Source organism: Neofelis nebulosa, chromosome 16, assembly GCF_028018385.1.
Source record: "Neofelis nebulosa isolate mNeoNeb1 chromosome 16, mNeoNeb1.pri, whole genome shotgun sequence".
NCBI lineage: Eukaryota > Metazoa > Chordata > Mammalia > Carnivora > Felidae > Neofelis > Neofelis nebulosa.
Window position 1 is genome coordinate 17,580,100 of NC_080797.1, and position 27,439 is coordinate 17,607,538.

General features: G+C 61.1%; 1 protein-coding gene across 3 annotated transcripts in view; it reads right to left on the bottom strand.

The window, feature by feature from the left end:
• SEPTIN9 (septin 9) overlaps positions 1-27,439 on the bottom strand; it is a 148,850-nt gene that overhangs the window by 120,037 nt on the left and 1,374 nt on the right. Inside the window, exon 2 of one of the 3 annotated variants that reach the window (XM_058704506.1) lies at positions 12,049-12,105. The exons of 1 other annotated variant lie outside the window; for it this stretch is intronic. In XM_058704506.1, the coding sequence (XP_058560489.1) occupies positions 12,049-12,105 (57 nt within the window). Of the gene's footprint in view, positions 1-2,998; positions 3,127-12,048; positions 12,106-27,439 lie in introns of those variants that run through there. One more of the 3 variants, XM_058704508.1, reaches the window with a different exon arrangement.

Here is a 27,439-nt window from a genome sequence, read left to right on the forward strand (position 1 = left end):
CAGGCAGGGGCAGACGTGCCGTGACGGGGCAGCTGGCCCTCCCGGGACCCCCACACCGACGTCCACGACAGAGCAGAGGGACTTCCACATTCCCCGCCTGCAAGTCACCCGCGAGGCCCGTTCCCACCCTCCCCGGGGCCCAGCTGAGCTCAGTAACAGCTCCCCAGTGGAAAGTTCCCTTCTTGGAGATTCTCTCTCTGCTGAAATACAAGCGCTTGGAACGAGATAAAACTGCTTAATTTGTAAAAGCCACAAAGCCGATCCAGAACAAGGGAAAAAACCCGACCCTTGGCTGGAAGGCGCGGCCTTCTGTGTCTCAGCGGCCAGTCACTGCTCCGTGACTCATCCCTGCCTTGCTGACAAGCCCTCCGGCATCTTCTCGGGGTGGGGGTGGGGAGCGGACAGCCCCTGAGGGGGCCGGGGGTGCCCCCCCCCCACCACTGAGGAGGACCCCGGGCCCCAGACTCACACACCGGGCAGGGGCCCAGCACGGCCGGGAGAGGGAGCGAGCAGACGTGAGGGTCCCGCGGCTGTCCGCACCTGCCCCAAGCCCCTCCCCTTCCCCAGCGACCCCTCCTGGACAGAACCGGGCAGTGGCCGAAGGCCCACCTTAACCACCAGCCCCGGGGCATGAGCGGAGGAGCCCTGTCTGGAAGGCCCGGGTGGGGCGCTGGGCCGGACAGGCGCCTCTGCCCGGTGTGGACTGAGACAGCTGTCACATCCACCTAACGGCGAGACGAGGGGACGTGTCCGGCGAGAAGGAAGGAGGGTTCAGGGCCCCCCCAGAACAGACTCAGAGGCCCCATCGGCAGTGGGGCGCTGCCTCCGGCCATGCTGGCCCAACTCTTTCAGCTGACAGGTTAGGAAACTGAGGCCCCAGCAGGCACAGGGGGCCCCAGTTAAAGGTACCGTTAGAGGCCAAGGTCAAGATCTGAGCAGGTCTGGGGAACAACATCGGGGAAAAGGCAGGAGGGTCTCCACTTTCGTCCCCATCTATAACCAGTTTCTAACCGAGCTTTGAAAGAAGTAAGTGATTTTAGGGACAACGCAGCCCTGTGAGGATGTCCTCGATAGTACCGATTCTTCCACGGGCACACCCTGAGAGAAGGTCCCCGCGTCGTCCCTCACCGTGCAGACCTGCCCGATGAGGGCAGCGGTGCCTCGCACGGCCGTCGAGGTGCAGAGCTGAACGTTTGCAAAGGCAGTTTTGTTCAGTTCATGAAAAGCTCCCGGGGTCTGGTTAGCCCGGAAGGTTCCAAGAGTGCTATCACTTCCCAAGAGTCTCCCCCCCTGCTCTCTGCTCCCCTGGTGTCACCCACGTGAGCAGTGGCTTGGCCGGCTGTAAAATGAAGGCCGGACCCGGCGCCCACCCCCACCCACCCCCGCCCCGAGGCCCCGCAAGCCAGGCTGGTGAAGTGAGGACCATCGCAAGCCTGCAGGGGTCCCGCTCAGGGCGCCCTGTGCCCTGCAGCCCCTGCCAGGGGAGCGCGGGGAAGTCTGGCTCCACACCTGTCTACCCCAGCTGGCCCGTGTCACTCAGCTCACACCTTGCCTTCCGCGGGTCTCCACGGCTGCCCCTCCCCCTGTGGTGGTCCCCGCCTTGTACACGTGCACGCACACGCACACACACACACACACGCATGCACACATGTGGGCACGCCGGTCGGCAGCTCTCCCCCCAGTGGCTGCCCCGTCAGCCCTCACCTCACGTCAGGATCAGGTCAGCCCCTGGAGCAGCAGACGAGGAGGAGCCTCGGGACGGGCCACCCTTTCCTCTGGCCTCTTGGGGAGCCCCCCAACCCACCCAGTGGCACGCAGGCTACGCACCTGTGGGGTGGCATTCTGAGCCTCACCGGGACCACCTGGAGCCCTAGAAGGCCCCAGACCTGCACAGTGTACCCAGGACACTCGAGGGGCACGCTGAAAGCCACAAGCACCACGATGGGCTAGTCACGAGCTCAGACGCCGACACAGTCATGGCGTGCCATGGCTGGCCGGGGGACTGAGCAGCCTCACCGCGGACAGAGGGCCACCTAACCGGATGACTCAAGGTGGGGCTGCCTCCCCTCTCTCCAGGATCGGTTCTCGCGCCACCCCGACGGCTCTGTGCCCGCTCCGTGGGGACCGCCAGTGAAAACGGCCCGTCTTTGAAAGGCTGGACCCACGAGGGGAGCGGGGAGTGGTCCAGACCCGCGAGGCCCCGCTGCCCCAGGACCAGCCGTCCCCCCTCACTCTGCGCCCTGACGTGACATCAGCGACTCTGCTGAAGAATCTGAGCCGAGCCCACGTCTGCTCGTCCTCCTGGCCTGACGCGTCCCTCAGTGACCCTGGAAGACCGCCACTCCCCACCCCGTTGCAGGGTTCCTAGGTGAGTAGGGGCTCCAATGACACCAGTCACCTGGGTTAATGCCCCAAGCTTCCAGCGAACAGGACCAGGTCTGTCAGCCGTGTGCGGGCGTGCAAACACACACACACACACACACACACACACACACACACACACACACACGTCTGCATGTCTGCCCTGAGCCCCGGGAGCTCCACCCCGGCAATCAGCTCCTGGGAAGGCACCAAAAGGCTATTTCAAGGAGGAGACCACGGCGGCCTTGAAGACGGACTTTGGCTGGCAGCAAAAACACAAACCACACGGGGGACGAACCAACCAACTAGCGACCCAGAGCCGAGCGCCGGCCGCGGGTCCCCCCACCCTTCGCCGGGGAGCTCGGCGCCAACGTCCCCGTCCCTGCGCCCGGCGTCTCGGGACGCAGAAGTGGCACGCTGGGAACTGAGGGGGAGAAGGATCAGGGACGCAGAGCGGGCTTGAAATAAAAGCCAGACTTCGTGAAGCTCGGCTCTGGGAACACCGCGTCCCACGACCTCAGAACAGCCAAAAGGAAAGAAATATGTCCACGGAAATGAATCCCAGGGACCCCTGCGTGCTGACTCCCCGAAGCAGCGATCCAGCTCTGAGTTAGGGGAGGGGCGGCGAGCGGCCTACCTGTGATCCGGTCTCTCTCCATTACCACGGATATATTTAGCAGCAGGCGGGAGTCCTGGCGTCCCCCTTTCCAGAGGCTTCCTCCCCTTCTCACCCCCGACGCCCTCCCTCCTTCTGCCTCCTCCTTCTCCTCCTCCTCCTCCTCCTCCTCCTCCTCCTCCTCCTCCAAAAACACTCTTTGTCTGGTCTAATTTCTTCAATCTGTTGCAATCACGAATGCATCCAAATTACCACGTTTCCATGTGCTGATCATATGTTTGTGCTCCAAACTGAACTAGCATTGTCTCTTTGAATCGGGAGGGAGAAGGGACCGAGGCAGAGAAATAGAGGCGAAGAGGCGGGGCGGGGGCCGGACGTGGGCCGCGGGCCTCCCGCAGCCCCAGGGTCCCGGCCGGACCGGACTGCCGTCTGGGCTTTGTGCGCCCGGTGGCTCCAGAGGTGCGGCGTGCGAGCGGCTTCCGGCGGCCTTCTCTCCACCCCCTCCAGCCCCTCCGCCAGGCCTGCTGCTCCTTTTTAATATCCACTTGGAGAAGCTTAACTTAGCCTCTTGGAAACCAGCTCACAGTCAGATTCCTGGCGACTTCCAAAGTCTTTCATTTTCCCGTCCCGCGATGCTAGATCCTTTGGTCGCAAAGCCTCGCTCCCGCGTGCCTGCCTCTGCCTGCGGCCCGCAGCCCACCCCCGACCCCAGACTCGACCCCCACCCCCCCGGAGGAGGAGGCAGGGCCCCGGAGCACCTGCCCGAGGAGCCCAGCGGGATGTCCGGGTCCGACAGAGACCGCCGGCCCTCCCTCCCGCCCAGGCGAGGAGGGGGGTGGTGCAAGAGAGACTTCCTGGAAGGTCCCACACACTCATGAGTCAGTGCGTCCCCAGCTGTCCCCAGGGAGTGAGCTCCTCAGCGCGACTCCCCACACTCAGCCCCTTCTCCGGGCCTGGCTGGGGGCTCGAGTGCCCCCTGCTCTTCTCCTGGGGCCCGGGGCTGTGGGGAGGGGCCGCTCACCTGGCAACCTCAGGGCCCCACCGGCACCCGGTCAGAGTCAGGGCTGGGGGGCTGGGGAGATGGAGGCATCCCCTCTGCCCTTTAGGCTTCTTTCCCTCGAAGGCCCTTGGCCCCAGACAGACACGGGTTTTGTCTGCCGGACCCTCTTGAAAGAAGACACGCGTCGGGGCCCATGCCGCACCGCTCGGGCAGTTTTGCGGAGAATCTGCAGATTCTGCGCTTGTCTTGGAAAAGACGGCCATGTGGCCACGCGGGCTGGTGTGAAGAGCGTCGCCCCCCCATTGACGACCCATTTCCGGTTTGCCCTGGTCCCCCAGCCCCTTCACTCATTGTCGTTATTCTGAGCTTGCCATCCCGTCCCACATGGCCACGTGAGCCGTGTTACCACGGGCGGTCCGTGCGCACCTGCCTGCCAGACGGCGCGGTCAAGGTCCCCGTCCCCTCCCGCCTGGGACAAGACCCCAAACGCAGTCCCCTATGTCGCAAGGGCGTCTTCTTGGGGGGCGGGGGACGCCCAAGGGCAAGCACCTCCTCACCCCACCCCCCAAGCAGAGCATGGAGGAAAGCCCCAAAAGCGGCCTGCATGGTGACGGAAGGTGGGGGCAGTGTCTCAACCAAGGGGGGTCCGACAGGCTGAACAGTGGCCCCCAAACACATCACAACCTGATCCTTATAAAGGGGACCTTATTTGGAGCGTCTTTGCAGAAGGGTTTAAGTGCAGGATTTTGAGATTAGCCTGGATTATCAGGCTGGGTCCTAATCATATGGGGGGGGGGGGGGGGGAGGCGGGAGAGATTTGCAGACCGTGGCTTTGAAGGCTGGGTGCGGCCACAAACAGAGGGGCCGCAGCCCCCAGGAGCAGCAAGAGGCCGGAGAAGGATCTGGCAACCCTGCCCGCACCTTGCTCTCAGGCGTCCAGGTCCACAACCTGGAGAGAACTCACTTCTGTGGTCGTGAGCCACCAAGTCTGTGGCCGTTTATTACGACAGCCCCAGGAAACACCCCCAGACACCATAAACCCAAGAGCCAACATCCCCGTATAACGTTTTCCGGCCATTATATTTCATTCTAACGCATTACATTCAACCAACCATTACCAATCCTTGGGTTAGAACAGTGGCAATCGTGGGGGCTTTGGGGTTTATTCCTTCAGTCTCTTTTCTGATTTTGAAGAAATGCTCCTTACTGGTTTTTCTGCTTATAAATGTAATCTTTGTTCATCGCACTGGATTTAGAAACTGCAGAAAAGATATGAAGAAGACCCCCTTTAATACCACACGAGACTCTCCGGCACCAATTCCCGCCGGGGCCAAGCAGGCCCAGGAAGGCCCCCCCCCTCCCGAGACAGGCCCACTGGTGGAAATTCGGGCTAGGCCAGGACACGCGGCGGCCTCGTCCGTCCAGGCCGCCTCCTGCAGGCGCCGGGCGCACAGGCTGTGATTTCACAGCCGTAGTTGGTGCAGCTGCTAAGCACAGCTGACCTGGGGTTTGTCCCCGGCATAGTTTGGCTCGACGTCCGTCCGTCCCCCCACCCACCATGCCTAAAAATCTGAGCATTCTGGCCCAAGCAGGGGATCATCGGAAACCAAAAACCTGGCAGCACCGATTGGCTCCGAGGAGGCCCGTGTGAGTCATGAGCCAGCTCAGAGGCCAGGCGCAGAGGTGGGGTGAGGCCAGGCCAGACCTGCATCCCCGAAGTGGGTTCCCCACATGGCTCCATTATCCTCGTCTGTGGTTACATAAAACCCGATGCCCCCCCCCCCCCCACCCCAGCTTAGAATCTGCCGCTGCATTAGTATACGAAAGGCGGTGAGCAATGCCAGTGAGGGGGCAGGCTTCCTTTAACCCAGCACTGCCCGGATTGGACACCTGCCACCTGGGGGAGGCCGACCCCCCAACCCCCCCCCCCACCCGCCCCGGGGGCCATAGCTTTGGGAAACTGCCTGGAGCAGCCAGCAAGGCCCAGCCCCCTCCGGCCAGCCCACGTCCTGGGGTGGGCACCAATGCACAACAGCTCTTTCCAGACGGTTCTCAAGATGGTGCCTCCGTCCTTCACCCCCCTTCCCCCCGCACAGATGTGTACCTGCCACCTGCCTGTTCCCAGCCACCTTCTTTTCAATGTCACCATCACCAGCGAGGGGCCTGGTACGGGGTGAGGCCTGTCTTTAAAGATACCGCCCTGCACCCGGTGGGGAGGGGACGCCCAAGTAAGAGGCGCTCCCGGGGTGCCCTGAACGCCTGCCACCCGGCCAGGAGGATGATTCTGATGGTGCGGGCAGCATCGAGAAGGGGCTGACAGGACCGACGGGGCCTTGTTCCCCGCGCCCCTTCTGAGGAGGGGCTGTGAGGAGGTGGGGGGAGAGGAGACACTCAGAAAGGAAGGTCACATTCTGAGGCTCTGGGCTCACACTTTCCGCCCCGGCTCACCCCCCTCCCCCAGCACGGATGCCTGCGAAGCCTCCATAATCGGCTCCGAGCTCCCAGGGAACTCTCCCTCTAAAAAATGACTTTTCCGTTCATTTCCCGCTCACCCCCAGACTCAACCACTGGAGTCTGCCTCCCTGAGTTACAAGTAAAGGCGTTCCATCCTGACCCCCTCCCGCTGCTACCTTACCCGCCAGCAGAGCGGGCAGCCTCCCCGAGCAACACAGATTCCGGGCTGGGGCCGGCTGCATTCCTCTCCGGAACCTTCTCCCCACTTTCTATCGTGCGGCCAACTTTCGGCTGCTCCTGAGCAAATGCAACCCGGCTACTCTCTGCCCTTGGGCCGGCCTGTTGCTTTGGGAGGAAGGGAACCAAGATGAGACGGGGGAGGGCAGCGGCCCAGGAGGGCCTCACGCTCGGCCAGCCATCCCAGGCTGCAGCCCGGCCAGAGCCGGCGCTCCGCTCCTACAGGAGGCCCCGGCTGGCCGTGTGGTGCAAGGGGGGGCCTAGGGGTTTGGAGGCCAGGTTCTCGGTAGAGTCTGCCCCCGGGGCCCCGGGGTTGGAGCTTCTGCCCAGAACACTGAAAACTCCCCCAAAGAGCTGGTGTCTTCCATTCACCGCTGGGAGCCCTACATTCTGCCTGCTCGGCAAGCGCCCAGTAAACGCTCGCCGGGTGAACAACAAAGTTAAAGATCCAACACGTGGACTCTCCCGACCGGCGCTGCCCAACAGAACGCTCTGCGATGATGTAAATGTTCTATATCTATCGCGTTCAATATGGCAGCCACGTGTGCCTACTGTTGAATGGGTTTCTTCCTCCTCCTCCTCCTCCTCCTCCTCCTCCTCCTCCTCCTCCTCCTTCTCCCCGGAGACATCGCATTCTCCATAAATGTCTTCACCAGAAGACAAACAAAGAGAAAAGCTACTTTTCAGCCAAGGCAAAAGAAGGCGGATACTTCTATTTTAAACTCTTTCTTTGGCCCATCGTCCCAAGCTTCTCCTATCGAGTTCAAGTCCACAGTATTTACAGCCTGCTAGCTATGTGCCGTAAGAACATGGAGCCCTATGGGTGGGGAGGGCCCCGAAACCCCCCAGGCCAGCAGGCTAACGGAGACTGATGGGCCGGGTCAAAGTTACTGTGGAGAGAGAACACCTTCAGAGACGAGAAGGTGCACAGCCCGTCCCAGAGCGTGGTCGCCAGATGGCCAGGGCACCCAGAGCATGGAGGGAGGAATCGGGAGAGAGGGCCTGGAAAGGGGGCCGGGCCAGGCTGGGAAGCGTCATGACCACCGTACTTGGGTTCCGTTTAGCCTGTGGGGAGAAGTGAACCAAGGTTTCCTTAATAGCAGGACGATCATGACTGGGTCTGTTCCGAATAATCACACGGACGCAGCCTCTGGCCCAGGCCCGGGCACACAGCCGGGTCTCAGCGAATGCCACCGAATGCTGACGGGACCAGGGCAGCCTCCGTGTGGAGAAGAGGTGCCGTGAGGAGGGACACCGAGGCCTGACCAGGTCCAGGCCAAGAGGCGGCCATTTGGGAAGAGGGGGGGTTGACAAGAGGGTGTTGGGGGTGGTGCAGAGGTTAAGGAGACACAGATTTCTTGCTTGAGTACCTGGGTGGACGGTCAGGCTGAGACGTGACAGGAACAAAGGAAACGAGGTGTCGGTGCATGGGAAAGGAAGTACTATCGAGGGGAGCCTCTGAGAGCCCATGGCCCTGCCCGCGGTCAGCCAGGCTCTGGCAGTGTCTTCCTCGACCGGCTCACTCTCTCCCTCCTGCCCGTGTGCCCACAATGATGGCAGCGGGGCCCTGCATACAGCTGGGCGTCCTGAACGTGAGGCTGAGGGCTCACTGGGCCCGGGACAAGGAAGGGGTGCGTGAGCCTGGACAGAAAGATGGGCGGGGAGGGAGCGTCGGAGGAACCCGCCCAAGATCCCAGGGGGCACCCGCTTGTGAGGCGTCCCCCGTGAGGGCAGAGACACAGCCCCCATCCACCCACAGTGGCCCAGCGGGAAGGTACTTGAGGTTCCCCTAACGAATCGTCACAAACACAGGGGCTTAAAATAACAAAAACGGGTTCTCTCCCGTTCTCTCTTCTTCTGGAGCCCAAAGTCCAAAATGAAGGCATCGGTGGGGCTGAACTTCTTCCAGAGGCTGTGGGGAAAACCCTTCTGGTCTCTTCCAGCCCCAGTCCCGGCATCCCCCGGAGTGCCCACCTTACTTCATCTCTGCCTACGTCTTCACGTGGCCTTCTCCCCCCGTGTACGTCCCCTGTGTGCCATGTCCCTTCTTGGAAGGACCCCCAGCCATGGGGTTTAGGGCCACCCTACCAGGAGCAGAACCTCATCTCGAGATCCCCAACCAACGACACCCGGAAGAGAACAATGTCCAAGTCAGGTCACTCTCTGAGGTTCTGGGTGAACGTGAATCCTCAGGGGACACGATTCAACCTCCTACAGAACGGATGAGGCCACCAACCTCAGAGGTGTCTGAAGGAGGAAGAGAAGGACCCAGAACACACACGACGGGCAGAAAGAGAAGGCTCTGAGAGATCCCGGCCGGGGACAGTCGGGCAGGCTGGCGGGCCGGGCCGCAGAAGGTGAGGGAGCTGACCGGGTGCGCTGTGGGAACCAGGGCAAAGGTTGGCCCGAGACAGTGGCCCCGGAAGCGGCTGCCCAGAGACGCTGCTAGAGGCCCAGAGTGTGGGAAAAGAAACCGGAAGGCCACTTGGGAGGTCTGAGTGTGGGCATCCCCACGGCCCAGACGATCCGCCTGGGGTCACACACGTGGGCACGGGGACACGTGAGGATGTTCCCAACAGCGCCTGTAACGGAGGAACCTTCCGTGGAACCCCGGCAGCAGGCCCGCGGGTAGACAGGCAACTCGGCCTGCCCGCACGGAGGAGCCCTCGCCCGTGGTCAGAATAAATGAACTAAAGCTACGTGGACCCTGCGTGGACAGGTCTCAAAGCCATCCCGTCGCGTGGAAAAGCAAAAAGCAGCAAACGGCCACCGCCCCCTTGGACACCCGATGTGATGCCGCTGGTCTTCAGCACGAGACCACGAGAGACCACACGAGACCACGAGAGACCACACGAGACCACGTGTGTTGACCACAGACACGCCCGACGGGGACGGGTTCTAAATTCAAACAGGTGGTCACCCTGGCGGGGGTGAGCATGGGGAGGGTCACCCCAGGGGTTCAGACTGCACCCGTGATACCCTATAACTCACGCCGGATGGTGGGGGGCACAGCCGTTCTGTTATTTTACTTTTCACATTTACGTGTCAACCAAGTTCTTTTTTTTTTTTTTTTTTACTTTTTTAAATGTTTCTTTATTTTTGAGAGAGAGACAGCGTGAGCGGGGGAGGAACAGAGAGAGAGGGAGGCAGAACCCGAAGGAGGCTCCAGGCTCCGAGCTGTCAGCACAGAGCCCGAGGCGGGGCTCGAACTCATGAGCCGCGAGATCGTGAGCTGAACTGAAGTGGGACGCTTAACCGACTGAGCCCCCCAGGCGCCCCAGTACCAATTCCATTTTTATAAAAAAGAGCAGCGAGTGAGTGAGCTCGTCAAAGCATTGACCTGGGTGTGGCTTGTGCCAGAAACGGCCGTCCCCGGCCTGGTCCCACACACAGCCCCGTGAAGAGCCTGAACGAAAGCAGGCCTCTGGAGGACTCGGGGTCCAAGGTCCCAGACACGGGAGACCAGGCAGGGTGTGGGACAGGAGGTCAAGCTTCGGGGGGGGAGGGAGGGCGGCGGCTCTCAATGGGGATCCTACAAGGGTCAGAGGGGCGGGGCGAGGGGGCTGAGAGGCTGGGGGTCCAGGGCAGGACCCCGCCTGGACCGAGGTCTCAGCTGCAGGACGGCAGGGCTGACAGAAGGAGCCAGGGAGACGAGGAAAGGGTGTCCCGGGCCGGAGCCCGCACAGGCCCCCACAGAGAGGATTCCGTGTGTCAGCAGGCGGTCCCAGGCGAAACCCAGATCACCGACTTGCAGCTCTGGGCTTTGGCAAATTATGCCTTAGGCTTCCAAGTGGAGCCGTGCTAGCGGCTGCCAAGGGCTGACGGCACAGAACTGGCCAGTCTGAGCGCGGGGAGGCGCTGGCCAGAGGAGGATGCGTCCACGCGGCCCGGGGCGCCAGTCTCCCAGGACCTCAACCCCCGAGCTCAGGAGCCGGTCTCCAGCCCGTCACAAGACCAGGCCCCCAGACCCAGCCCCGCTGGCGGAAGGGAGGGAGACCGAGAAGCGGCCCAGCTGCAGAGGCAAGGGGTCCCGGAGAAAAGTTCCCCAGGAAGGCAGAGGCGGCCGGGCGGTCCAGTGGTCAGTGGCCTGACGTGGCCCCGGGTGGGCGGAGCTCCTGCTTAACCACGGATGTGAATCATTCGGCCGCCCTGCAGACCTCCAGCCAGGCGTCACCCTTCCCTTCCCACACCCGGCCCCATCCTGCACCACACGGGGCCTCAGACACGGCCGTGTGGACATCCCAGCCTGTACAGACACACCCCGCCGACACCACCACCCCCATTCCCTGCAAAGAGCTGCCCCTGGCCTCCCCACGAGCCTGGAGGTGTCCCACCCACGGGCAGGTGACACCTCTCCCCTCGGGGATGTTTGCGCTGGCCCCAGAAGTAGGCGCAGGAACGTCTGGGCAAGGAATTCTGGCGTCGCCAGAAAGATCTGGCTGCTAGCTACATGTAGACCTTAGCTGGAAGTTCGTCTAAAATAAAGTAATTAAGGGGGCGCCTGGGTGGCTCAGTCAGTTAAGCGGCCGACTTGGGCTCAAGTCACGATCTCGTGGTCCGTGAGTTCGAGCCCCGCGTCAGGCTCTGTGCTGACAACTCAGAGCCTGGAGCCTGTTTCAGATTCTGTGTCTCCCTCTCTCTCTGACCCTCCCCCGTTCATGCTCTGTCTCTCTCTGTCTCAAAAATAAACGTTAAAAAAAAAATTAAAAAATAAATAAATAAATACAATAAAGTAATTAAGGAATTCTATGCAAGCGACCGGACGAATAAATTAAACTTAATGGATTCTTCAGACGGTCAACAGTCACGTGTAGCTAGCGGCCCCTACACGGGACAGCACAGACGCGGGACCTTTCCACCATCACAGGAAGTGCGACTGGGCAGGGCTGGTCTCGGAGGTGGGACGCGGGCTCTGGGAGAGGCGAGTCCCTCCGTCTCCGGGCCCCGACATCCTCCTTGAAAGGGGGCCACCAGCATGAACACACACAGAAAGAGCCAAGAGAACAGCTTGGCCGTGACCATCATGAGCTTGCTGATTTGACACTGGTTACCTATTCGCTCTGTCGCGGGAGCACCTTCCCTTCCGCAGGGTCACGGGGAGCAGGCGCAGGGGTCACGGGCCGATTGGCTCAGAGGTGCTCAGAGTCAAAGCCGCCCTCCCGCGGGCGGCCCGCCCTCGGCACCTCGCGCCTTCCCTCCGTGCTACCTACAGACGGGCGGCTGCCCCAGCCCCTGGCGACACGCCTCTGCCGGGCCCGAACGCGACCTGCGTCAGAGCCATCGAAGACGGCGTCTCCCTGGACAGCAGGGGAGGGGCCCTGCTCACCCGAGAGGGCCAGGCCGGAGAGAGGGCAAGGCCATGACTTAACACACCGCTTACCTGGGCCCGTGGGGTCGCCAAGCTTCCGGAGACGGTTGCTGGAGGTCCGCGTGACTCCTAAAGACAGGGGCAGAAGGCACAGGTCACACACGGCCGCCGGCGGGTGGTTAACACCGGGCACGCCCTCACCTCTGCTCCTACAACAGGCTCCAGAACCAGAAACCAGAGGTCCTCGTCCTCCCCGGCGACACCCAGGCCCAGCAGCCACCTGCAAGGACAGCCACTGCCATCTGGACACCGGCCACTGGCGGCCACCGGGCCGGACTCTTTACACCCATTTCTCACCTAACTCTTACCGCTGCCTTTCGCAGCCGAGTTTCAGTCGGGTCGAGGAACTTGCCCGAGGTGGCACAGCTCCTAGGAGTTGAGCCCAGAATGAACCCAAGTCCGTCCAACTCTAAAATGCGGGCTTGGCCCAGTGCATCATGCCATCCTGACTGTCCGCAGGACGGTGAGGGGTGCTGGCTCCCAGTCAGGCAGTGGTCACCCCCCGGGATGGCACACGTCGATCTGTATTGTGAATTGGGATCTCCCCGCACCAGGGTCCCTGACGCCACCCCCCTCCCCCCACTGCTCTGAGGCTGGGCAGGGCCGGGCTGGATCCGGGAGGGTGGAGGACGAGCGGTCCTCCCCCACACCCCCCAGCGGGGAGCAAGAACGGAGCCCCAGATGAACACCGCCTCGTGCTGCACACGCTCCATCCCGGCACCCACCCCTCAGGCCAGCGCGTGCTCCCTGGAGAGGCTTATGGCAGGCAAGTCCTGACTCGAGGAGATTTGCGGAGGTGCTAAGCTGAGCCCAGCCGAAGCTGCCAGGAAGGGTATCCACGGGAGGGGCAGGGGGGCGTGCTACCGCGGCCAGGTCTCACGGAGCTCTGGAAGTGTGCCGCCTGGGCCACCAGGCCATCCTTTGGAGAGCCGCAGGGACACCCCAGGTTGGCCGGCAGAGGCCCTCCCCACAGACGGCAAGATGAGCGGGGAAAGGACCCACTCATCAGGGTTAACCCGGAAACCTGCCCGCAGCCTCCGCCGTCTGACAGCCACCCAGGATGCCGGGGCCAGAGATGCCCGCTCCCGTCTCGCGGTCTTCCGGAGAGGCTCTTACAATGCTCACTCACTCATTCGTCCCACAGACCTCCCCCCCCCAACGACCGACACTGTGACCACCGGGAAGCGGAGGCAGCCAGCATTGTTCCTGAAGGTTCCAGAGCCCCACGCAGGGTGACCCACAGACCTGGCTTCGTGTGCAGCTCCCCGGGGACACCCATGCTCTGTACGTCTGAAGACAGTGACAGCAGAATGGGTACAGTGCATCCTTCAGGGTCTTTCTTACCTGCCGCTAAGCCCAGGCCTCTTTCTGAGATTGGGGAGGACCCCAGGATGTGCCCCAAATGTTGAACCCACACGGAACACCACCAAGAGATGCATGGACACGAGACTCAAGGGCCTGGAGTGACCAGCGAGGCCTCTGGGAGGCAGGGACGACCAAGCGGACCCTCGAAGGAGGCAGGGAGGAGGGGGGATGCTGTGAGGTCACGACCACTTCCGCTCGCGGAGGCTCTATGACCACTCCCCGCGCACCCCACAACGCAGGTGCCACCAGGGCCATTTCAGACAAGGGAAGCGAGACCTGGAAGGCCCCCTCGGCCCGCCCCAGCCACGTCGGCGACCCGGTGGCCGACTCTATGTGTCAACATGACTGCATCCCCCTGTGCCCAGATATGCAGCCAAACGTGATCTCTGGGTGTTTCTGGGTGAGGTTAGTGTCTGGATCAGCAGACTGGGCACAGCAGGCCGTCCCCTCGGCATGGTGGGTGCGGACACGACCGAGGAAGGGGGGTGCTCTGGGCCTGACGAGAACACCGGTCTTCTCCTGCCCACAGGCTGGGACGCACGGCGTCGGCCCCCCTGGTCCTCGGGCTGAACTGAGGCACCGGCCTCCCGGGGCGTCCAGCTTGCAGCCGCAGCCCCGGGGTTCCTCAGCCTCCGTCATCACGTGAGCCCGTTCCCCACTGCTCTGTGACCTCACGCGGCAGACACGCGAGCACCCTGGGTGCCCGGCCACCCCGATGAAACGTCTGCTCACCGCCGAGTGATGGAAACCGTCCCTCCTCGACTACCGCCCAGAACACGAGGATTGCAGGCCACCCCTGCCCATCGAGGCTGGACGGCGGCCTCAGACCTTTGGGGGCGGGAAAGTCCTTCATTGGGCTTCCAGAACTGACTGCTCCCTTCAGACCCGGAGAGGGTGGGGCCCTCAGTGGCTCTGGTGGGCTCCCCAGGGCTGGGAGCGGCGGGAGGGAGACGGGCCCTGCCCCCAAGGCTGCTGAGGCGGGAGTGTGGGCATCCCCAGCCTCCGACGGCCACCACGACGGCCGTGAGCTCTCTCCACACGCCTGAGTGGGAGCTACACTGCATGTGACAACCCACGAGAATGATCATCACCCTCTAACACACACACACACACACACACTAAGCCACTCAGAGGTCCCGCCGTCGGGCTAAGAGTGGCACCAATGAGCCACAGCTGTGCCTGTAAATCCAGCGAGTCCCCAGTATGGAAACAGTACGGGATGAGGAACAGAGAAGGAATGGGCCCAACATTCCTGTGGATTGACTCACTTCCGGCTGCGACTCGCCCGGGGCCAGCTGGACGCCCACCCGTGCCCCTGTGGCGGCTTCCAGGCAAAGGTAGAAGGGAAAAGGACCCGTTCAGGCTCTTCAGCCCCCTGCCCACCACCAGGGCGTCTGGTCCTCAAGCCCCATTCTGGGTTGGCTCCTCCCCGAGCCCGCGGGTGGGGCCAGAGCAACAGCATCTGTCTCGGATTTCTTGGGTGGAGTTTGTGTTTTATTTGTGCTGTTTATTTTTCCGATTTCCCCAAACACGCGGCTGGTGCCAGGCAGCCCCTGGCGCAGACAGGACGCCAGGCACGCTGCTTGCTGGGCCGGGGAGGTGGCGGGCCCGGGGTTCCCGCCCTCCGACGAACTCCCCGCCCGGGAGACACCCGCGGCCAAGAGCTACTGAAATCCAGCTCCCTGGACCTCATTCCTCGGGCCCGCGTCGGAGTCCGGCGAAGAGGGAGCTGGAAAGGCCTCCAGGACATCCAAGGGCTCCGCTGTTCCAGTTGAGAAGGGAGTTATTTTTATGCGATTTTAAAAGAAAACATATTCAGAAGGAGAGGAGGCCATGTGACATCCAGAGTTCGCCGGGTGCGAGCTGCACGCCCCGGGAAAATAACACCCACCCCCATCCGTTCCAGCCTCACCACTCCCCCCAGCCCCCCCCCCCTCCCCGGGGTGGCGGCACGGGGACCAAGACGAAATGAGGTCACACGCCGTGGCACTGGGCACAGTCCCGAGCACAAAGGAAGCACCCGATAGATTAGACAATTATTACCATCGGCAGTAGGTTCATCACAGTCATAACAATCTTTAAATTATTATCGCTCACCTGCTGCATACGCCAACCTGAACCTGGGGACCTATAATTAGGAGCTAAGAGAGCTCGGCTGCCCAGAGCCGATGCATCTGAACGAAGGAGAAGTTGTAACCGAGGCCCCCGGCACGTTCCGGCCAGGCCGCTGCTATGCCCCGACCACCGCCAAAAAAAAAAAAGAAAAGTTCTTCCAGGAGCTCTACCTTACTCCCTCCCAATTCAGGGAAGCCCCCAGACCCTCCTGGTCTCCACAGCGATCTGCACGTTAGGGGAAGGTGGGCAGTTTTCTAGATCCAGAGAAAACAGCCAGGCTTTGGGGAGCTCAGACTCCGGGTGCTTGCCCTCCCGGACCCGGCCGCCCCAGAGACTCGGAGGCCGGGCCAAAGGCCATTTCCCACGTGGGCACAAACTCCAGACCAGTGACCAACGCCAGTAGAGTGTGGCAGATAGAGCCCACGAGATTGAAAGTCGCTTCAGATGAGACAAAAGTCAGCAGAGAGTGGAAAGCGGGACTCACCCCCGGCCGGCGGCTCCAACAGAATGAAAACGCAGCGTTCCAGAGCAGGAAAGAAGAGGCCAGAAGATGTGCGGGGCCTCCTCGGGCCTCGACAGAAAGACGAGGATCCCACGCAAGACTGGGAGAACGGGGATGGTCCGCGAGGCATTTTCCTCGTAGGAGCAGCGTTTGGGGTGGGGGCCGCCTCCAGGCAGCAAAAATGGGTCCAGGTAAACCGCCTGGTGCCCCTCTCGCCCCTTTGCCACACCCCCCAGGGGCGGCACAGCCCGGGTGCCTGTGTCACGGAACTGGGGAGCTTGCCGGGGAAGGGAGGGCAGGGCGTGAAGACATTTTATCTTTCCCTTCCAACCACGTTTTTGTGATGGAACCCAGGAAATTACAAGGTTGAAATGGTTAAACAGGCACTGAGGAACTTAACTAGACTCTCCAGTTAATAGGTTATTATTCGTGATTATTTTTAATGACTGGAACACCACACGTAGTCTCAGAGCCGCTGCCTCCGCCCAGGATCGGGCGGCTGGCCCCAAGCCCCGCTGGGGTCGGGCACCGCCCAGACACCCTGACCCCGGGGAAGGGGACACCGCCCCCCCACACACACACACATGCACCCCGTTCTGCTCTGTGCCAACGGCAAAGGAGGTCTGGACAGGACCTTCCTCCAATTAAAAGTCACCATTTTCTCAGAAGGGAGCCTTGCAGGAAGAGGTCCGTTTTCAATAAAGAATCGGTTTTCAATTTTTGCTTCAAACTCATGAGAGACTCTCAGGAAAGGACAGGGAGGTCCCGGCGACCTTGGCCCAGAGCTGCCTGCCCCTACCCAGAGGTCCCCTCCTCCTTCAAGCCCGGGGCGGGGGGGAGGGGGGGGGCCCAGGACACACAGTCTTTACCCCCCTTTCTCCAAGCTCAAGTGCTCACAGAAGCTGTGAAGGGCTTCCCCCAAGTCAAGGTTGCAGTTGGGAGTAAAGAGTCAAATTCCAGGCTTATCTTCAGAGGAACCTGAGATAAGGAGATAACACCTCCTCCCTCTCCTCCTACCCTCTGCCCTTGGCCTTTGCTGCCAGGAAGTGTGTGTGCTCTGGACAGGTACACTAGGGAGGTGCGGATGCCCTCCTGATGGTGCCCCAACCACCACCGCCCCCCGCGCCCCTCAAAAGAACCTTCTCCCCACCAAGGCCGGCAGCTGGGGCTGCGGATCGAAGCAACCCTCAACGTATTCTCCCACGTGGCGAGCAATCCTTTTGCCTTTGGAAACGTGCTCGGGCAAGGGACGCGATACTGCGGGAAGTTCTGTTTTCTGCAAAGCCTCAGGCCTTGAAGCCAGGGGTCCTAGTCCCTTCTCGGGCGTTGGCGGTGCTCCCAGCCCACGGTCCGCCCGGCTACCGAGCGCCAGCGGAAGGGGCCGCTGGTTCTGGTGCGGTGCCCTCAGCCGCGGTTGCTGAGGCTCAGGGTTGGGGCCCGGCTGCAGGGCCGGAAGAGAAGGCCCCGGGCGGTGGCCGCGTCGCCGGCAAGGGCTCTGCGTGTGCGGCGAGGAACCAGGGCGCACGTCCTCCTCCAGCTCAGACCACATCTTCGGGCGGGTGTTCAGCCTGTCTGAGCAATCTTGGCAGATGCAGACTCGTGAAAGATCACCGAGTGCCTACTCTGCACCGGGCACTGTCCAGGGAGCGGGGGACACGACGGTGACCCAAAGTGCCGTGGCTGCTCCTGGGGCCCCTCCACGCGGGCATCCGGCTCACACCTCGGGGAAGAGGTGTCACCAGACGGCCACGTCTGTCACACAGCCATCGGTGCTGACCAAGGACCCACAGAGCCCTTCCCTCAAAGGTTCACCAGCGGGGCATCTGGACTCTGGGCCCCACCTGTAGAAACTACATTGCCCGGTGAAATCTGAAGTTCAGGGGTGCCTGGGGGGGGCTCAGTCAGTTAAGCAGCCAACTTCAGCTCAGGTCACGATCTCGCCGTCCGTGAGTTCGAGCCCCGCGTCGGGCTCTGGGCTGGCCGCTCGGAGCCAGGAGCCTGCTTCGGATTCTGTGTCTCCCTCTCTCTCTCTCTGCCCCTCCCCCACTTTCTCTCTCTCCCTCAAAAGTAAACAAACGTTAAAAAAAAAAATTTTACATCTGAAGTTCAGATAAACAACAAATAATCTTCAAGCATCATCCCTTGCCCTCCCAGGCTCTCCTCTGAGTGACAGAAGAGATGCCGTCCACGGGACGAGGTCTCCAGGTCCCCCGGTCTGCCACCCAGTGAGGGGCTTGGGAGGAGAGCAGAAGGTGGGAGCAAGGGAGAAACGGGGTACCTCCTTCCCGCTCTCTCTGCCTTGGGAGGTCACGTCTGGCCTCTGCCGAAAGCTGTAGCCCCTGTCAGGCAGGCCCGCCTTCGTCCCCAGCGTCGGGGGACTCTGGACCGGTGACAGGACCTCCTCCCTCTGACCCTCCGATCTGGCGGGGAGGGGATGGGGGTGGCTTCCTGCTGCTGAAGATCTGTAGGTCGTCTCGGCAAAGCCACCGAGAGGGGCCCTGACCACGTGTCGACACGGTCAAACGTTCTTGCAAAATGTGCGAACCAGGAAATACCTTAAATCCAATCGGTTAAAATCCCTGTCTGTGTCCACTCTGAGCTCCTGCCCAACACACTCCTCCTGTGCAAGGAGCCACCGGAGGGGTACTGCCGTCTGGGGGTGCCGGCCAAGGAGAGGTTGGATGGAAAGCTATGTAGTTGGGACTCAGCTGGGTTGTATTTACACAGCTCGCACCTTTCTGCGTCTACTTAGGTGACCGCTGGCCATTCCGCGGTGGGAGTCCAGTGATGTGCCTTCTGGTTCCCGTCCCCACCCGTGTGCTGCGCACGGTCAGAGGGGCAGGGCAGGGGCGTGGCCCGAGTGCATGCCAGAAAAATGTGGGCAGAGGGGGAGAAGCAAGATGTGGCACGTATGGAGCCAGAAGCTCGTCTACGGAAAACCATTCCAATCACCAGACACAGAGTTGTAAGCGGAGAATTCAGTCCTCGTCCACGTTGAATCAAAACGACAAGTATCCCCGGCCAGGAATGAAGGTACAGTTACAAATGCCCTGTACTTTTATTTTTAAGGTTTATTTTTATTTTTGAGAGAGTGAGAGAGCGCACGCAAGTGGAGGAGGGGCAGAGAGAGAGAGAAGGGGGGGGGGGGGGAACAGAGCATCTGTGCTGAGAGCACGGAGCCTGCCTCGGGGCTCGAACTCACGAACCGCGAGATCGTGACCTGAGCCAAAGTGGGACGCTCAACCGACTGAGCCACCCAGGTGCCCCGCAATGTCCCATACTTTTCTGTGTCTTTCTTAAAAACAGAAATTATCTTCAAAATAGAATTTATCAGAATTCTTGTGTTTAGAGGGCAAAGATCGTGGCAATATCACAAACTGTGAAGTCACACTTTTTAATGCATCCCAACTACTGAAGATAAAAAAAATAAACTTTGATTAACCAGGAAGATGAATGAAATTTCTATTCTCTCTCTTTCTACCTCTCTCTCTCTTTCTGTTCGGAATAAATGATATGACCAAGTCCTCAGGTAAAAGAAGCGATCAGAGCATGTAGCCAAAACAGTAGAAAAAAAAAAAAAACAAAACATTGCTTTGGAGACAGGACAAGTAGTTGATTGATAGAAGCATTCTTAGGTTTCTGGAATTTCTGGTGCTTATGGTATATGCCAGCTGTTTAAAATTTACAGTTTGGGGGCACCCGGCTGGCTCCGTTGAGGTTGTGAGCTTGAGCCCCACGTCGGGCGCAGAGATTCCTTAAAGACTCAGATCTTTTCAGGGCGCCGGGGTGGCTCGGTCGGTTAAGCGTCTGACTCTTGGTTTTGGCTCAGGTCGTGATCTCGCGCTTCGGGAGTTCGAGCCCCGCGTCGGGCTCTGTGCTGACAGCTCGGAGCCTGGAGCCTGTTTCGGATTCTGCGTCTCCCTCCCTCCCCCCCCTCCCCCGCTCACACTCTCTTTCTCAAAAATATATACACGTTTCAAAGAAAAGGAACAAAAATAAACAAACTACAGTCTTCTTCAAAAATAAAATAAACCTCGCGATGTGTTGTCACTTCCTCTCTCATCCTAAACAAGAAATCACGTTCATACTTTTCAAGAGCTGTATACGCCCCACGCCACCTGGATCTGCCCCCGGCTGCTCCTGTCCGCCGCCGTGTGACAAATTCCCCACCCTGAAGCCCTTCGGTTCCGAGTCCTCAAGCGATTTGTTTCCTGGTGAGACACCAGTGCAAACGGCCCACGCGGGAAACAGAGGAGGTTAACAAAGGGCCGACGGACCCCCGGGAAGATCGAGGGTAACGTGGAGAATGGTTACGATCAGAAACTGCCGACCACGGCAAAAAGGGGCAGCAGGAAGGTGCCCCAGAACACGGCGAAAGGCTTCGTCCACCTCCGGGCCCCACTGTTTAATGGGCCCCCGAGTCACCCAAAAGGCAGCGGCATTTCATCCAAGCTTTGGATGGCGGTCGGAGCATAACCGGAGGACAAACCACAGAGACAGGTGGGGTCAGGGGTGCAGAGGCCCGGGAAGGGCTGGCGAGGGGAGTCAGCACCCACAGAGGCCCAGCGGGCAGGCGGCGCTGTTGACCGGCCCGGAGTTCCAGAAGTCTCTGCGGGAGTAACCAGGCAACAGAAGGAATGGTCATCAGGAGAGGTGACTGGTCACCTGGGGCGACTGGCCCCAAGACTAGGGCACTCAGCCTGGCCCAAGGAAGCCAAGGGACACCTCCCAGGGTCCAGATGCACCTGTTCGTGGGGCCAAAGGAGGGACAAAGCGAAGGGGGTACTCCTGGCATCACTCGCCAGCCAGAGACAGGAGTCAAGCCCTGTGGGCAAGCGGGCCAGTCTTTCACTGAGCTTTAATAAGAAACATTCTCTATCCTCACATGGCGGGCAAGGGGACACTCTGGCCTCTTCCTCTCCTTACAGGGACTCCAATCCCACTGCGGGGGCCCCACCCGCAAGACCGCCTAAACCGAATTACCTCCCAAAGGCCCCACTTCCAAATACCACCCCCCTGGGGATCGGGGCTCGGACGCAGGGACTTGGGGTCAATGTTTCAAACACGCGAATCCTCGAAGCTGGCAGTTTGGAGCCTGTTTTCTGTTCATCCAATGTCCTTACAAAAGGCAGCGGCAGGAGCCCTGGTCTGGCCACGGAGGCAAGCCCAGGAATGAAGGAGAAAGGGCGGCGGCGTGCGTGACGTTTTATGAAGCTAATTACCTGGAGAAATTTCCAGGAAGCGACAGCCCGTGTCCCACAGCTAGCAGCACACCTACCGTTAAGATCTTCGGCTCTGCACAGAACCCTCGACCGGAGTCCCGGGCCCACTCCCAGCCATCACAGAAGAGGCTGCGAGTCAGCAGCTAGGAGGGATGGCTACATCCACCACGGGACATCCACTCCGAGAGCCACTGAACTTACAATTCTGGGATCCACGCAGGACATGTGACTTCAAGCGGAAGGAGCAGAATTAAAATGGTTTTTCCAGGGCACACGAGCCGCCTCTGATAATCAAATCAAATGATACGTGGGCCTGTTGCGTGTGGCCGAGGGTGCACGAAAAGCAAAAATTATGACCGATGGGACTGAAGAATCTGTCCTTCCCACTTCCTGTTCACAACGGCCATAGGTTAGGAGCCAAACAAACAACCGGGGCGGGGGGGGGGGGGGGCGGGGGGCGGTGGTCGAAAGGCAAAAGAGAGAGTAAGAGGCACGGCGTTTATTTTTAGAAAGTTTTCCTTTAAGAAAACAACACCAGGGGCGCCTGGGCGGCTCAGTCGGCTGAGCATCCGACTTCGGCTCAGGTCATGATCTCGCGGCCTGTGAGTTCGAGCCCCGCATCAGGCTTGTGCTGACGGCTCGGAGCCTGGAGCCTGCTTGGGATTCTGTGTCTCCCTCTCTCTCTGCTCCTCCCCCGCTCATGCTCTGTTTCTCTCTCAGAAATAAATAGACATTAAAAAAAAAAAAATTGAAAAAAAAAAAGAAAACAACAACAAAAAAGGTACACACGCAAAGGTCTGGCCGCTCAAGTGTCAACCCCCAGCTCCCAGGAAGGTGCGACCATCCAGAACGGACTGGATCGCCAGGGCTGAGGGTGTGCCGCAACTCAGCCCCCCCCCCCATGCCACCACCTCCCCCTCCCCAGCCTCACAGCACCACCTCTGTGTGCAATGGGATGTTTCTCCCCGACCTGTGTTCCCCACACTGTCTACACTGGGGCACCTCTGTGCAACAGAAGTCACGGTTTTGTTAGCGACTTTCACAAACTAACCCCCAAATCCGTCTGAAGTTGATTAGCCGGGTTCTTAACAGGCTGATCAGGAAGGCAACGGGCGTTGGATTTAACCCACTTCCAAGTGGCTTGGGTTACAGGAGCTTTATTCTCCCGCTGGGATCTGATCCCCGGTGGAAACAGGAGGCACGGTCCACCGGGAAGGCTGTGAAAGCCCCAGGATGCAGGTCAGATTGAGCCGCGGGCCGAGCCCGGGGCCGCCTGCCAGCTCGCCTCTGCCCAGCCCTTCCTGGTAACCACACTCCCCAGGAGCGGTCTCCAACTGGGGCAGGCAGTCACTGCCGCCTGCCTTTCAGCCGCTGCCCCAACACGCCTGGCCCGGCCGGGACAAGGGGCCCTGGCACAGCCCTCAGGGACTTCCACGGCTGCCGTGGCCAGCCCTGATTCCCAGGTGCAGCCTTAAGGGCCCCACAAGGCCCAGTCACCGCCTGGGCATCCCTGCACCACCCCTTGAACCGCCCAGGATGAGCAAGGCCTCTCCAGGAGCCAGAAAGGGGGCAGTGGACAAGCCCCCCCCATCGCCGTAGCTCGGCCCCACTCTGAAACCCCCGGCCAGGGAGGACACAAGACGCGGCTCTCCGGGTGGGGCGGGGGGTGTCAGTCAGCAAGACAGAGGTCTTTCCTGCCCTCCTCGCCCCACCCAACACTGGGGCCCACACCTGCGGGCCGGGGTGGCCCTTGGGGATCCCTGTTCCCCAAGACGACAGGCCTCTGCAGGTGCAGAGCCAGCATCGCTGGGAGTGCGACCGGTGACGTGTGCTCCCGCCAGAGGAGGCGGGCGGCCTGGGCTCGGGGCCACCCTGTGACCCGGATCATCTTACCGTCCCCGCCGCTGCCCCTTTCCCCGCCCTGGAGGCCCGCAGGCTGCCAGCAGTCACGCTTCAGAGAACCAGGTCAGATTAGGACGGGAACAAAGCCCGGCTCTTACAGAGCTCCAAAAGGCCCGAGAGGGCAAGACGCCTGGGAGCCGCCACCCCCTTCGCCACTGCAGTGGACCTGGGCCCCGGGTGGGGACAGGGAGATAAGGCAGAGAGAAACTGGGCTGGGAGCAGAGTACCACACTCAACCTTGGGGACCCAAGGCCAGGCCACCCTTCTCCGGCCGCAATGGGAGCCACCAGAGTACAGGAAGGACGCTGGGAGCCCTTCCCAGCAACTCAGCAGCGCCCGGTGGACCCTTCTGGAACGAGCGACGGAACCCACAGGGAGAGTCGAAATGGGCCAGGAACCTCGGGGGGGACAGGCACCCCACAGCTCAGCCGAGGTCGCTCTGGGGGACCGAGTCCCTCAGCACGGTGGGTGCCGTGGTCTCGTGGGTTCTGTGTGGTCTTGTCTACAGGTTCCCAGGGGGCTGCACCGCCACTTACCCCCACTGATGTCCCCAAACCCCCCCCCCCCTCCCCGGCCACACCTAGAGCTGGGCATTCCTCGATAACAGTGCCAGCACAGAGGGCCGGGAACCCAGCCCGTCACCTCCCTCCACAGCGAGGCTCGCACCCCTGGGGCCTTGGGCCTCTCTCTCCAGCCCTCCCTCCCCCAAGGCCACCAGCTGGATCCGCCCCGGAACTGGGGCTCCTCGCCCCTGGCTGGGCCCTGCACTGCCGTGGGCTGAACCTTCCTTATCGAGTACATCTTAGGCAAACTGCATATCCCACACAACAGTGCCCGTGGACAAACAGCCTTGCGGAAATAAGGTCCCGCCCCCAGGTCCCATCCACGTGGGGCGGCCTGGGGCGGGCAGGAGAGTCTCGCCAGGCTGCCCAGGGAGTTGCGGGGGAGGGCACTGCCTTCTTCCTCCTGGGGTCCCTGGGTCTCCAGGTGAGATGTCCTCTGCAGACGCCCACCTGGGAGCTCCACGCCCATGGCCGGCCCCCATTGCCACCTGGGCCGGGGCTCTGGGCCTCTGCTCCTGAGAGGCAATCTCACGTCCCCTCTGCACCTGTCCTGGCTTGGACACGGAGGTGGGTGGGCAGAGCGGGGCTTCCAGAAAGACGGTGGGTGACCTCCAACTCAGGTCCCTCACTCTGGCCTCTCAGAACCCCGCTGGCCTGGCTGGGAGGTGCTGGTGGGCAGGTGTCTGTGAGCTGGGGCGAGCCAGAAGGCCAGGCAGGGAGGTCACCCCCGTCTCTGCGGGAGGCCAGGAAGAGGGACGGCCCCCGGTCTCGGGCTCAGTCAGCTCGCTCACATTTGTGGGGTTCGGGGATCCCCAAGTTCCGTGGTCCTGGACACCAGCCCGCAGTAGTACAGGCTAACTGCACGAGGTAGCTCTTTTCTCTCTGCCCACATCCCCAGATGAGCCAGAGCAAACAGGCCTGGCCCCCAGGAGACAAGGGACAGCAAGGACAGGGCAGGGGAAGGGGCCAGAACAGAGAAGAGGAAGAACCTTGTCCACGCTCACCCGGCAACCCGGCAACCCGGGGTTAGCTCACTGGGGAAGTGTTCTCGGAGGTTCTTCGCCCTTCCCATAAGTCAGCTCCTAGGGCACTGGGTGTGGGGAATGCCACCCACCCCGGGGCCCCACTGCGGACGTAATCTCTCTAAGGCCATTGCCCTGGGGTCCAGCCTCCTACCCGGGCCTCTGGAGAAGTCACTACAGGGCAGAGCTTTTTAACCCCTGGTAGGCCAGGTACCCCTCTGGGAATCTCCTCAAAGCCACAACGAATCTCCGAGTGATTCCCTACTGTGGCCGGTGCACACACGGACCAATGCCCACCCCCTTGTCCCCCGTTTCTGTGGCTCGTAGGCCCCAGGGAAGCGCCTGTGCCACTGAGGGTTCCCAGGGGAGCCAGGGAGGCCAAGGTCTGTGTGACCTGGTGTGCAGTGAGGAGCACCAGACTCAGAACACCAGAAAACCCGGGGGACTCAGGCAGCAGGCGGCTGCAACACCGAGGGGCTGCGGGAAAAGCCTGGGCCTCACTCCGGCCTCTAAAGCCGCAGAGGTGCGGGGAGGACCGGACAGCTCCCGGACTTCCTGGCAAAGGCAGGGACATGCGGCCTTCTCCTTCCTCCTGCTGATGAGGACCATGAAGACAGGGGTGCCCGGGTGGCTCGGCCGGTTAAGCGTCCGACCCTCGGTTTCGGCTCAGGTCGTGTTCTCACAGTTCCTGAGTTCAAGCCCCGCGTCGGGCTCCGTGCAGGGCCTGCTGGCGCTTCTCTCTCTCTCCATCTCTCTTCTCCTCCCCTGCTCTCTCTCTCTCTCTCTCTCTCAAAATAAATAAACTTAGCAAAAGTCATTTAAAAAAATGAAACAATGATGGTGACCATAGCCGCCAAGGTACAGAGCAGGCCTTTCTAGGCCTTTCTACGCACGAGCTCACGCGATCTTCACAAGTCAGCGTCGACCCCGTGTAACAAATGAACCAAGCGAGACCAAGTGCCTTGCCCCGCAGTGAGGGAGGTGCCAGGCCCGGATTTAATTCCAGGAGCCCCGCAACGAACCACGGGGCCACGCAGCCTGTAGACGGACATCGGTCCTGGCCCACTGGAGCCCACAGGGGAGGTGGGCCCGGGACAAGCCTGGAGCAGCCCCGGAGCTGCTGTCCTAAAGCCCCATCTGGGCGTCTGCCATGTTCTCCACCTGGAAAGATCGTTTTTATTCTCCGACCTACTCACAGCTTCTCACTTCTCAAGGCTGCCCGCTCAAACCTCCCGTCACGCCCGTGGTCCCCGCTTCCAGGGTATTGGGTAGCATCTGGAGCCCGTGTGGCGCAGGAACACAGGCAGGAAGGGCGTCATCCACCTGCTTCTTGCCCCTCCAGGGAGCATGCAAGCTCCCTGCAAGCGGGGACCACGATCTTTCCGTCACCTCTGTACCCTCGCGGCCCTGCCTGTGCACGCCCAACACACGGTGTGTGTTCAACGAATGCGTACGGACCCAAGACACTTGGGATCCCCCCACAAAACATATCTTCAATTTTTTTCCTCTTTCCAGGGGCGCCCGGCTGGCTAAGTTGGCTAGGCGTCCAACAGCGACTCAGATCACGGTCTCACGGTCCGTGGGTTCAAGCCCCGCGTCGGGCCCTGCGCTGTGAGCCCAGAGCCTGCTTGGAATCCGTCTTCCTCTCTGTCTTCCCCTCGCTTGTGCACACACCTGCTCTCTCTCTCTCTCAAAAATAAACATTAAAAAAAATTTTCCCCTTTTCAGACACTCACGAGTACTCCAAGGCAGCTCTACAGAGAACACCATCATAATCATTCCATTTATTTCCAAGCCCGTAAATAGGTCCAGAAGCAACGATCCCACTCAATCCAGGAAAGAACAAAAGCCTTCTTCGTTGTCCTTGGATTTTCAATACTGGGGGATTTTTAACACCGTTTGAGGCTCCTTAATTTCATGGCATTCATGCTACGTAGGGGTCGGTCTGACTTCTGCCAAGCAGCCCTGTGGAACCGGGGCACCAGGGGAACGGGAGCGTGTTCAGAATGGGGCCGAGAGGCCACCCCGCCCCTGGGCCAGTCCCCTCCAGTCCAATCCCACACAACTACAACGGAGTGACCCAGCCCACCTTGGACCGCTGCCAGCAGGGGAACAAACTGGAAGGGGTCCAAGCCCTCCCCGCACCCATCCTGCAGCGCCCCGCCCCGTTAGGTACACACAGGAGCCACGGAAGCTGACTTTACAAGAGCTGGTTCCTACTCACCCCCATGAACTCTCCTTCCACTGGCTGCACAAAGCTTCAGCTTTGTTGTCTTTATCTACCTGGGGGGAGGCGGAGAAGGCGTGGAGGAGAGGAGAGGCCGAGCCAGCTTGGGGGGGCCCCCTGGCATCCGTGTAGGACAGTCTCCCCAGGGAAAAAGCCAAGGACCCGTGACCTGGGAGGACCCCCGATCACACCCACTGTCCAGACCCACCGGCAGGACGTGAGGTGTAAGGAGACAAGGGCGAGAGCAAACAGGGGTCCCTGGGCCGCGCGGGGCTAGTGATCCCAGGGAGAGGGCCTCACGCAGCAGCAATGCCCACATCCATCTCAAGTATTTGGAGCATGCTGGGGAGGGAGGCCGCGAGCCAGAGCCCAGGATATGCCACCTGGAAGCCCCCTCCTCCCCCACCATCACATCAACGCACCCACGCTTCCGAGACAGAGCCGGGTTAGGGCCGCGCTGTTGGCCACAAGGGGGTGAACCTTGA